The sequence below is a fragment of the Amblyomma mixtum genome, chromosome 1 (assembly GCF_055824585.1).
Source record: "Amblyomma mixtum isolate Tamu chromosome 1, ASM5582458v1, whole genome shotgun sequence".
In the NCBI taxonomy this organism is placed as follows: Eukaryota; Metazoa; Arthropoda; class Arachnida; order Ixodida; family Ixodidae; genus Amblyomma; species Amblyomma mixtum.
Genome location: NC_143012.1, coordinates 240827598 through 240840119, shown reverse-complemented (window position 1 = coordinate 240840119; position 12522 = coordinate 240827598). Strand labels below are relative to the sequence as shown.

At 44.8% G+C, this 12522-nt stretch overlaps 1 protein-coding gene across 3 annotated transcripts in view; it reads right to left on the bottom strand.

Annotated features, from left to right (window-relative positions):
- Nucleotides 1-12522, bottom strand: part of LOC149371323 (splicing factor 3B subunit 2-like) — a 38243-nt gene that overhangs the window by 2350 nt on the left and 23371 nt on the right. For all 3 annotated transcript variants that reach the window (XM_089565281.1, XM_089565275.1, XM_089565283.1), the window contains 11 exons: nucleotides 11776-11968; nucleotides 10988-11068; nucleotides 9952-10026; nucleotides 9152-9304; nucleotides 7557-7706; nucleotides 6311-6400; nucleotides 5861-5968; nucleotides 4718-4825; nucleotides 3533-3771; nucleotides 1980-2079; nucleotides 890-1108 (listed from right to left, as the gene is read on the bottom strand). In XM_089565281.1, the coding sequence (XP_089421407.1) occupies nucleotides 890-1108; nucleotides 1980-2079; nucleotides 3533-3771; nucleotides 4718-4825; nucleotides 5861-5968; nucleotides 6311-6400; nucleotides 7557-7706; nucleotides 9152-9304; nucleotides 9952-10026; nucleotides 10988-11068; nucleotides 11776-11968 (1516 nt within the window). The remainder of the gene's footprint in view (nucleotides 1-889; nucleotides 1109-1979; nucleotides 2080-3532; nucleotides 3772-4717; nucleotides 4826-5860; nucleotides 5969-6310; nucleotides 6401-7556; nucleotides 7707-9151; nucleotides 9305-9951; nucleotides 10027-10987; nucleotides 11069-11775; nucleotides 11969-12522) is intronic.

Here is a 12522-nt window from a genome sequence, read left to right as displayed (position 1 = left end):
AGAGCCAAGCATCAAAGCACCTCCCAGCCCTAGCAGTGTCAGTGTGTATCCCACAATGCAACAATTGTTCCTTGCTCATAACGGGTTGACTATGCACCACGCTGACCAATGCCATTTCTTTGTGTGGTGTGCTGTGGTTAGGGGAATAGCATCTCTGATAAATACATACTTCAAGTAATCGCAAGGTTCACCCAATAAAGGTAGCCCGTTCCCGCGACAAACTTTTTGGCCGGGGTCCCAATTTTTATGGTATGCTTGGTTAGCTCGGGACCCGCTTAATTCAAATATTTGTTGCCGTCCTAATGACTCTGAATTAACGATGTAAGGTTTTACTGCATATTAACATGGAGTGTCAATGTCACAACTACCGTGCACTAAAGGTTAGGCAAAAGGCACTTAAGTGTGCACCAGCCTGTTTCATTTAAATGCTTGTCACTCAAAGACTGCACCATAGCCCCAATGAGCAAAGCTAAGCAAGGTCTGACCTGCACTCATGATTTGCGGAGGGGCTGAATGCTACAGTTTCAGCTACACCATGCACTGAATGTCTCTTTGGAGCATACAACTCACGTAATGAGGCCAGCAATGATCACCCCTTTCCATGTGAGTCCTGTGGATTCTCGATTTCCAGGCTGTAGATGACTATGCCACTCTTCTGGTGCCCAACCATTTAACATGCTCAGTTTGCATCCTACAGGCTACTGTTCCAATGACACCATTCAGAACCTTGTTCAGTGCAACCTTGACAGTCCTGTAGCTACACGAATATCAAGTCTCCCCCCAAAGAGTTACTTTGGTTCCATCAACCTCCCTTCCTCAAAAGCCATGCAACACCACCTGAAAAGTCACCAAGTTTGAGACAGAGAGAAAGGGGGAAAGGGTCCCTGACCTTCTGGCGTGCCGCGTGCTCGGCCACCATGTCGCTGAGGTCCTCCTTGGCGAGGTGTGATTGCTGCTCACGCAGGGTCTGCTCGTAGCGGGCCGCCATGGCCGCTGAGTCCATCTCCAGCTCGCTCGGGTCCAGGGCGATTTCCACCCCACCCGACTGCTTCGTGGCCACTGCCGATCCGGCCACCGCCGTTGGCATTTTGGGGCCCTTGGCCATAGCCTGCAATGTGAGGCAAACCAACGTCACCATTTTAAAATGTGACATTCTTTTCAATGGGATTAGTGTTTCTCACAGCCCACCAGCTCAGTTCTCAAAAGGCAGGGCACTGCACTGGTTATGAGTATGGTTCAGCACAAATGTGCCATCCTTGGAAATCCAACATGGCCGTACAGGAATACAGAGCTGGTAAGCTCAGCTCAACACTGACCTAGCCATTCCAACATCTATCCTCAGCAAATTATAGCTGCATATAAAACACCTGTGCACAACATGCGAGAATGTTCTTAACGTAGTTTCCATCATCCTTCTCCTTTTCTTTACCAAAATTCGCCAACAGCCATTATTTGAAAAACTATTTGTGAAGCACACTAAGGGACAGATTTTGCAATGATCGCTCTACTAGAGTGCACTGTCTGGAGCATTTGCTTCTTCACTGCCACAATTAGTAGCACAGCAAGCTTGAGTCAAACTTCCATGACCAGCCACGCTGTGCACTGAACTGGAGTGGTTTCTGTCAGTGTTCTTCCAGGCACATAAGCTCTGACGCATTTAAGGATGCCATCATCACCTCCTCTTCCTCCTCAACTACAAAGACACATGAAGAGGGCAATGGTAAATCCGTCCCTTGACAACTAAGCCCTGTTAACAATAGCTTTCAGTCAGTGCCTGTAAAAAACAAAAAATCCTACCATGACCAGCCTCCTCTACAACACACTGAAACTCATAAAAAGTTCAAAATATATGCCAAAAGCACACACTACTAGTACTAAAGACACAACTAGTTTTAAACAAAAACAGCTCGTGGCTGCACTGAATGGAAACAAATTGAGGTGGAACGGTGCTGCACGTGAGTGCAGGAGGGAAAACCTACCGCACTCATATCGTAGACGTGTGTTGATCCCATCATGGCAGCGCCCACCCTCTCCGTCTTCTTCTCAGGCAGGATGGTGTACAGAGCTGGGGTGTCTCCACTGCAGCCAAAAGAGATAAAGGTAAACTTCATCATCGAACAGCACAGCTTCCTTGCAGGAGCAACAACACTGCAATGGCAATGCTTTCCTCTCGTACTGACCAAAGCCAGTTATTTCAGTTATTTCGGACTATCGCCAATGCCAGGAAAGGCATGCGAGTGATCAAGGTCAATGCTGCGAGCTGGCATTTTAAGAACAGTTCCGATGAAGCACCTTGAAAGAGGAATGAGAAATTATCACATCCTCTGCATGTATCTTGAACTGCTATCAACTGTCTTCAGAGTACTGAGAGAGGGAAGCCCCTGTGCTGCCTCTTATCACCTTAGCTCTTCAAGCTTGTGGCAACTGAGGTACAAAGGATGGGTGCTCATCGTACGACACTCCAGCACTCAAATGTAACTGCTGTAAAAACCTCTAGTAACTGCAGCGCGCAAGTGTTGATCTTGAAACACTCAGTTTCAACACTAAAGCCGTCCTGAAAACTGCGGCTGGCCAAACGAATACCCCTATTCAAGTACATAAAAGTGCAAAAAACACAGAGGGGACAAATAGAACAAGAACACACAACAAGCGCTGTGTGTTCTTGAAGATGATTAAACAACAAGCCCAAGCTGCTGTTACGGCTAAATACATTTCTTGTACCTTGAGCTCTTTTTAGTGTTTCACTCTCGACTTCCCAGCCCTTATAGCCCTCATTGTCAATGTTGTTTAAACAGCGCTCATTGTGTGTTTTTGTTCTATGTGTCCCGTCTGTTTTTGTGCAGTTACTTGAAGATGAATAACAAACACGCCCAAGCTGCTGCTCTGGCTGAATACAACTAGAATACTGCAGTAGATTTTTGGCTAGCCACTACACTGACAAAATGAAACCTCTCTCTGCTTCTGCTTCCAACAGTTTTTTCGCATCACGATATGCTCTTCACAACATCTTTAGCACATCACTTGTGTATCCATGTTGGAAACTCTCACTGACATGCTCACTTGAAAGCAAGCTCCCCTTCCTCATTTTAGTTCTAGTTTTTATTTCAACCACTTATGCCACACACCACACAGTTCGGAAACCAGAGTTTTACTGCAGAAAAGCAGCGTTTTACTTTCAACACTGACAGTGTTGCAGTCTCTGTTCAAGGTCACCATAACAGATAGATATGACAAACACACTCGGACCTTGGATAAGTAACTTCCAAGGGACCATGCAGCCAAGAAATCTTCCTCAAATAAGCATTCCGGTGAAATGGGTGCAAACAGGTGATTTCGCTGTTAAAAAAATTTTCTGACAAGTTAAAACTGCTCCAGCCTAGCTGCAAACACCAACTCAGTCAATGTTCCGGACTCTGAAACCACCATGCAAACAAAATCTGCACTCGCTTTTGAAAGGCACAAGTCTAAAAATGTTAGTGCAGCATAGCCATGCATTTATCACAGAGTGTGCAGTTGAGCATGCCATCCTCACCCTTCCATCTCAGACTCGATTTTGCGCTTTCGCAGCTCAATCATGTCCGGCGTCTCAACTCCAGTCGGTATCGAGCTGAACCCGCTGGGTGTCACCAGGCCCTCAGCTGGGGTGACCAGGCCAGTCTCATCTTCTACACCCTCTTCCTCATCCTCGTCCTCATCTTCTTCCTCCTCGGAGGACTCGCTCTCGAGCTCACCCCACAAGGTGCGATCTACTTCCTCCTCAACCATGTTGTTCTGGAATACAGTGAAGATAAAAAAAAAAAAAGAATGAGGTTTTACGATCAAAGTTCGTGCTTACGAGAAGAATAATAGGCACTTCATTTAATGTGAGGAACTGATAGCATGTGTGAAAAGCTTGAGCCAAACAGACTCCAAAGGGACTGTACCAATCCCTCTCACGCAGTCCAGTGTTAAACAAGATGGCTTCCACTGAACTCTTTTTGGAGAGCTACATGCACAGATGAAAAATTACAATCAGTAGAAATGCACGGTGATCATCCTAAATACCAGAAATTTTATAATGAACTGCAGTACAATGAGAGGAACTAATGAACCATGAGAAATTAGTCCTGTCTTAGTCAAAAACATTACACAAATAAGTATGACTTAAAATTAAAAACAAGTTTCTAAACTGGTCTCAAGCTCATAGTCTACTTATGAAGAACACATTTTTAGTATGAAAGCCCCTGCCTCAAGTACCGAATTTGTTGCTTGTATTAAGGTGCCATGCATCACAAATCATGCCACTCTCTCATGTGGGGTGCAGAATAACAAATAGAGAGCATTTACAGCGTTCACAAAGGTATTCCTCATTACCTTAAATTAAATCACAGACGAAATCAAAACTTTTCATGCCTCCAGTCCAGCTCACACGTGAGCTGTTTTGGAGTCGCGCATAGCCAAATGAAACCTTTGAAAATTGGGCTCAGCAAACTGTTTATGCCGATAAACTGCCTGCAAACTTGCAGATAGACCATACGATCATGTTCAAAGTCACCACGCTGCATTTTGAAGATCAAACCCAGATCCAGCATACCTGTATACTGACCTACGGGTCTGTGTTTTGTCTTAAGTTAACATAGATGAGAACAAATGCCTAAACAATGCTAATAGTCACAAAAAGACAGCAGGATTGAAGAGAAGGCTCGAATGACAGAACTGGTCAGCAATTTTTACACACCATGGAGTCTGTAGACTGTGTGCCGAAGACGTCACCGTACAGTGGTCTGCCCATCTCGTCTACGGGGGGCTTGCCCCAGCCGCCGGCATGGTACCCAAAGGAGCAGCCCTGGAATAAACAGGACACACAATAACAACTTCTCTCAGGGCTCGAAACCAAGAAACAAATAGAAGCTGCTCAATGTGCTTCCCTAATAGTGATGAACTGATGGCTAAGCAAGAAGCCAGCACGAATGAAGCACACATCCAAGCGCTTTCACTTCTGCTTCCCTGCTTCCTTGCTTTGTTGCTCTCTCACTTTACAACTTTGGTCTGACAACAGATCTTAAGCAAGATGGAAGCTTCTGCTGCCAGTGCTAAGGTTGCAGTTTAAAGACAGATTGCAAGTTAACAATAGCCTTGGAAAGTAGAAGAAATGGACTCCACAACTCAAGATTCCATGTCAGGCATAAAACAAGACGCAGCTCAAAGCATTATTTTCTAAGAAAATTTTGGACACTACTGTCATGTTATGCTCTTTGTTTTCAACGAAACCTGTTTAAAGTAACTTCCTTTGGTGAAGACAATGCAATTCTGCATTATTAAAACAAATATAAAGATGCAACAGTCTCCTCTATAAAAAAAATTCAGTTACCAGGTGATGAGGGTGCACATAAAAAAATGGCACCATGGTTATGACACATTATTTCTGCCAGGACAATAAAATAGAACTTCTCTTTTACAGGTTCACTTATGGCTGAACTTTTTTTTTTTTTTAATCAGTATGTGGACCAACTCAGTGAGAACTAGGAATATGAGAAACAAAATATCTCGCAGCAGTTGCATAGTTGCACCTGCATTTGGGATGAAGATCTTCGCTTTGAGCAGTGACAACAGCTTTGATTAGAACATTAACAGAATACAGCAGGTCAGGAGTTAACATCTGCAGTTTAGACTGCATTTAAGTAATTCAATAGATGTGACAAGCCAAGCCAGCCACCCTCCTCTGATTAGATCAAACATCTGAAATTTGAATGGCACTCCCAAGTGAGTGCCAACCAAGTGCTCACTACCAGTGTGGTATGCGGTGACCAATGCAACAAAAAATGAGTGAGTGAGAGAGAGAGAGAGAGAGCCTGCATGGCCCTGCCATCACACCACTCACATCTGGAATGGGTGCATTGAGGCCAGGGATCTTGAGGCTCGGGTATGAAGGGGGTGGTCCGTACCGCTGCATGGCAATGAGCCAGGGTGGAGGACACCGGTGGGAGTTCTGAAAGCAACGTGAGAACAAGCACAGTTAGGCAAGGGTCACACAAGGCTGTGCTCCGACCATTTCACAGCAGGAGCTGAGACAGGGCACAGCTTACTTCATCTTTTTAACTTCTGATGACCTGAATCCAAATTTAAGCAATCACGCACTAAGAGTAAAAGAAATGACCTCTTCTCCCAAATTTCAAATGTGGCTGCAGGAGCCCTGTTACAAACACTCAACATGACCTTAACAAATTGGCCAACTGAGGACTACAGTAACGAAACATGACACTGCCCAATTTTTCCCAACTTCTCACAATATCTATCCAAGGCTCCGATGTTGTGTCAACCAGAAACTCACCGGACCAGTTGGCATTCCGAGGGCTATCCGCAAGTCATCAGTCAGGTCGCCAGGCTTCTTTTCCTTGAGGCGCGTCTCGAATTCCTTACCCTGCAACACAAAGAAAACAGGCATGACAATTCTGCACAGTCAAACACCTCCAAAACAGCTAGGACGAAAGAATGATGAATAGACGACATAACACTGCACTCACAACTAACATTTTAATGAAAAAGAAGTGAAATAAATACTAATGGGCAAGCATGTCCATGGCAAAAAAGCAACCAAGAACAGGAGATACAATACCTAATCCATGAAGCTGCCAAGAAAAGCCCTTCTTCGTCACCGCACATGAAGGAGCATGCTTTTCTTAACAGATTTTGTAGATTCGATCTTGTATTTCCTACATTTTTTGTTTTTCTTCCTTGTGGCATGCGTGGCTAGTTGTAGTATTATTCCATTTCTTTTCCTTGAAAATCTTAGCTTTGAGTGCACTGCTGTGTCATCCACTCATTGTTCTTTCATCCCCATTGTTTGTGCACTGTTTATCCACCAGAATCTGACAACAGACTCATCCTCTATTTTTTGCTTTTTGCTTTTACATTTGAGGAAAAGGAAAACTCACTCAAAGGATCAATGTGAGAGAAGCCAACAGCCACAGAAACCAAGGGGCACAGGGGATTTTTTTTTAAATTTATTTATTTTGTGCTGTTGATTAATTTAGAATATTACTGAATATATTATCGCTTAAAGCTAGTTGATTAGAAAAGCAGAAGAAAAAACAACAATATGCCGCTGGTGGGATCCGAACCCACGACCTCCGAATTACGCGTCCGGTGCTCTACCTCTGAGCTACGGCGACGGCTGTCAAACCTTCTGCTTTCGGGGGTATTTATGTTTACAAGTAACCTAACCTTGAGAGTGTTCATCAGCGCCACCCACGTTCATAAGCGGCGGACGTGGAACGTCCTGAGTTACCGCAGGTGTGACGTAGAACGTCATCGAACGGAAAGGGTGGAAGCTGCGTGAGAACCCTGCGTGAAGCTGCGTGAGAAAAAAAAAAATCCCCTGTGCCCCTTGGTTTCTGTGGCTGTTGGCTTCTCTCATATTTATAACGAGCCCCTCATTCCCCTTCCCTTGTTTGCTCAAAGGATCAATGTTACACCCCGCCATCTGCCACACAGTGGCACCTCCAAAATCAACAGTGCACCACCAGTGGGTCAAAGCGAGAGAAGAAGCCAGCTGCCAGGGCCCCTGCTCCTCTCACCTCGTAGTAGAGGTCGCCGTGCATGGTCATGCGGGGCTTTGTTTGCCACTTGAAGAAGGCGTCGTGCAGCTTCTGGTAGTCGATGTCAATCTTGCCCAGCTTGGGACGCACTTTCTCACGCATCTTGGCCTTCATGGTCTTCTGGTCTTCCTGCAAATGATCGAAGGACGGGCAAAAAAAAGCAAGGCTTGGTTTATGGTTTACGAGGGTTTAACGTCGCAAAGCAACTCAGGCTACGAGGGACGCCATAGTGAAGGGCTCTGGAATTTCGCCTCCATCGAAATTCGACCGCGGTCTTTGAAAAAAGCACGGGGTTTAAGGACAGAGCCAGTGAGGTTTGTTTCACTGGTAGGCAGCATGCAGTGTGAACTCATCACAGAGGATGTGCATTACAGGGACGGACGTGAAGACCAAGTCACGGGCGAGCGTAAGGTCCACAAGAGAATTTAAGCTGAGCATAGCCCATTAAGGATGAAGGCATAGACAGACTAAAATTTTTTGCTTACTTTCAGGCACAAAGGTTTCACTTTTATATAAGAAAAAAGGCACAGTTACAAAGGCTCATTGTGCCAGTGTTCAATGCAATCAACTTTACTTACTGTTTGAACTATGTGCAAACTATTTGTGCAAGCAATGCAAAATGAAAATCAGGCTCAAGGATCTCAATGCTTACTTTTGTTGGACTTGTCTATGAAACAAGAGAGCTTATTACAACTAGACAACTAGAGCTTATTTCTGAAGGCCCTGCTTTGAATATGCCGCATGTTCCAGCAACAGCAGATTGCAATAAAGATGCTCATAGACTACCCAAGCAAGGTGAAATCAAGATTTTTTTAACTACAGCGAATGAAATGAAACCAAACATGACGACAGTTATAAGGACTACTTGCAGTTACGTAGCTCCCTCTCTCTAGTCTTCATATAATCAAATTCTCTAAAATTTTGGCAGTTATCATCTAGAGTATAATCTCGTTACAACGGATCCGGTTAGAATTGATATTTGGATATAAAATACCAATCTGCTATGTTTGATTGTCTTTGCCACTGATTGAACTTTGTTTATTGTGCATTCGTCTACAACATACGTTCGGATAGAACAACAGATCAACATCGCAAGCAGCTGTGAGCTCAATTAGGTGACCAGTGAGCTAGTTCAGGCTTTGTTACAGTGGACTTTTAGCCAGCAAATGCTTAGCACGAACAGACAGCACCCACTAGCCACCTTTGCAGCTTTGCTTACGCTGGTTTCGAGTCCCTGTCGTAGTGCTTCAGCACATATCGTGCCGACAGTCTAAGACACAGAACCAACTAGCCACCTTAGTAGCTTTGCTTATGCAGGGAGTGATTATTGTACTTTCATTTCTTGCATACATCATCTGTTTTAGACACTGCCAATATTTTCAATAAAATGGTCCACAGCATTCCGAAGTTATCACCATGATGCATGTGGCCCTGACACATACCTTACTTTTGCAGTCTATGAAAAAGAACATGCTGCAGGCTGTCTAGGTTTCTGGATCAGATTCTTATTTCACGAGGAGCTCACGGCCCTCTTCAAAACAAGATGCCCACTTGAACGGAGCTGCCACACACACCTTTTCCTGCAGGGCCTGTCGCATCTCCATGATGCCCGTCTTCTTGATGAAGCCGGGCAGGTCGAACGGGGGTTTCTCAATGCCCCTCTTTCCCTGCAGGTACTTGCGCTTGAAGCACCAGTGGCGTGGCACCGGCACCGTGTTGCGTGACGACTGCACCAAGAACACTCGCACTGAGGCCACACTGTCCCACTACCGCAGCGCAGCAGCTGTCTAAAGTACAATAATATTTTCTGCAACCCATATTACACTACACTAAGGCAACGAAAAATAAGGAATATGACACCTTTAGCTTCATATAACGAGGCACAATGAAAAAGCAGCCATTCTGAAGCGCTGCATCGTTATGTTAGTTGCTCACCACAAATATTTAATTCAAGCTGTGCATCATGGGCTTGTGCTACTACAACAGAATGGCACCTTGCCTTCCTCAAGTTCCATGAACAGTGTGCCATGTGGCAATGCTGTCCCACAAATGGTGCTGCAGAATAGGCGATGTTATTTTTAGTTCCCTTTATTAGCTAAGTGCACTTTTTGCCCAATGAACACAAAAGCAGTTTCCTCACAACATTATTAAAACAGCTTCCCAGGCTTGGGATCAAAACCCTCTCATCAGAGTTGCATGTTCAGTTCAAAGCTACATCCGTGCCTTCTCGCGCTAAGCATTTCATCAAGACAGTAACAAGGCACAACCAAATCTAGAGCTGTCATGGTTAATGATGTCTTCCAGCTGTCAGAGCGAGCTGTCGGATCACTTTAGTCTTATAACCTTGAGAAGCCAAACTCGCACAACCACGCACCTTGAGGTGGAGGAGGAGGACAGGATCCTTGGCAGTGACATCATGCATCTCCACCAGCTCTGGACGGGTCACCTTCTGCAGAGATAGACAAAAGAAGTGAGAAAGTTTCTTTCTCTCACTCTCACCCCAGACGAGAACAAAGGAAGTTCATCACAGCTTCCATTTGCTTCTCAGAACTGCCGAAGTTCACCTAAGCCACAAAGTTTACACACACTGCTCGCAAAACAAATATCAGACAATTGAGTCCTCAACGCATACACGTAAGGCAAACGGCAGCATGTGGCTTTTGACACTCCAATGCAAATAGCAGCACACCGAAGCAGAAAAAATGGCAAGGCCAAGCATAAACCTCCATGTTTCTAAGCACTTTTCAACTGCAAGAATTTCGAAACTGTAGAGAAATAGGTAAAACATGTGGCCCTGCAGAAAGGGGCAAGAAATGAAAGAAAAAAAATGACTGATAGTTACACCACATGGCCACAGCAGGATGCGATGTTGCTGTCGGCCACAGATGGCAGACAGCACCTACTTACTGGCCAGCCTCTCCATCCCTTACAGCTTGGGTTTGTCTGAGCAAACAGCCTCTTTGGGCAGCGTCTGAATGGAGCATTTTTTTACTGCAGCATACGCCGACTCTGGCTACACTGCACGAAGCCTCACACAGCTCTTGCAGAACAAGGAGAGAAAAGGCAGGGAGGCTGACCAAAAGCAGATTCCATTTGGCTACCCTGCACTCAACGGTTGGGAAGTAATGAGAAAAAAATTAATAAAAAGACGGGGGGGGGGGGGGGGCAAGGTTAGATCATAGCCCAGACATATTCAGCTCATAGAGCAGAAACTTGGCAATAATTTGGAAGCTGCAATTGTTATGTGGGATAAAATTTAGAATATGTTCAATGAAAATTCCTCCTAATTTTAACAAATAATGCAGGACAGGACACCGAGCGGATTCATCGTACTGACAGTATTGTTGTTCAATGCATTTACAATGGTATTAAATAGGCCATGTTCAACTTCTCCAGTGCTGTGCACCCACCTGCTTCAGCTCTGCGATGGTCATCCTGCTGAGCTTCTTCAGTTTGCGTTTGGACAGTTTTGGCTTCTCTTCCATTTTGATCTGCAGCAGAACAAGAAGAGAAGCAGCATTACTAGGTGTGAACGACGTCGAGGGTACAAGAACATGGCTGAAAAAATCGAAGGGCAATGTAACATTGCTACACCAAAGAAGAGTTGAGTGTACAAGCCATGAATACTGCACATGGCCTTGTTGAAATTACGAAAGATATGGCACAGAGACCTACTTTTCGGGATAGTGAAGTACAGTAACACAGCATGGCATAGCAGGACGCTCCACTATATTTTCCAAGCTGAGAGCAAACAGAGGCTGCATTACAATGGCTCTCAAAGGATGTGAACACATGGGCTTTATGTGTGGCCCAGCAATACCGCACATGCATTTTTGTTGCATGATAGCAGCCAATTCTGTGATGGAAGACCAAGATCATTAACGCAATAAGTGCACAATGTCGTAACTAACCAGCGCCATTTTGAAAATGCTGCAATGTTTGCTCGCGACTTGAGATGAACACGAAAGTTCACAATTCCTAGATGTTCAGAAGACCTGAATACTACAAAAAGCAAAAAAAAAAAAAAAAAATGTAAATCAAACTGAAGACCAAACACTACTTCCAAGGTACTTGAAATTTCAAACATTCACATACCCCTAGCAAAACCCCCTTTATTAGAAAACCTTGTTTATTAGAAAACCTCTACGCTCCTTTAAAGCATTCCATCAGCGAGAATCCGAGTGAGTCAGTCACTCACGTCGTCGTCATCTTTCTCATCCAGGTCGGCTGGTTTCTTGCGTTCCAACAGCCTCTGCTGAATGGCAGCAGGATCGGTTGCTGGTCCAGTCTCAGCCTTGGGCTTCTCGGGCTCTTGCAACTTGAACTTCTCAAAGATGAGCAGAAACTGGTAGTAATATGGGTCCTTGGTATCTATCGTCTCCTGAACATACCTGATAAAAAGAAAAATTAAAGAGACAAAAAGATAAGGTGACACCTACTCTCAAGGCTTGCCCTCTCTTATCAAGGGAACATGAAATAAAGTTCTACATATTTTACAAACCACGAATCTCCCCTATCAGCCCTATCTGCTTAGTTCCCATTTCTCTCATGTACATGAGAGCACTGTTCAGTGAGTAAAAAAAAAATAAGGGGGCACTTTGGCTCTCTAAAGTGCTGCAAGGCGAAAGCCTTTCCTGGCGCACTGTTTGGCATTGACTGCGAGACTGTTTGTGCTGTACTAGTGCTTTATTTGACTACACATTACAACTAGACACTCTGACTGCCGACTTTGACTGCTTCTTTAGCACGACTGTCTCTCTCTGCTTCGATGAGTTCGGTTGTATCCATGGCTCTGTTCGCAGTAATGAGGTATGTAATGTGATCACCCATGGACGCCTTAAGCCCCGTCAGAGCGGACGACAACTATTTTTTATTAGTAGTCGTCTGCTCCAAAAGGGGGCGTCAGGCATTCGTGGGTGACCTCATTACTTCGAACCCGCACACT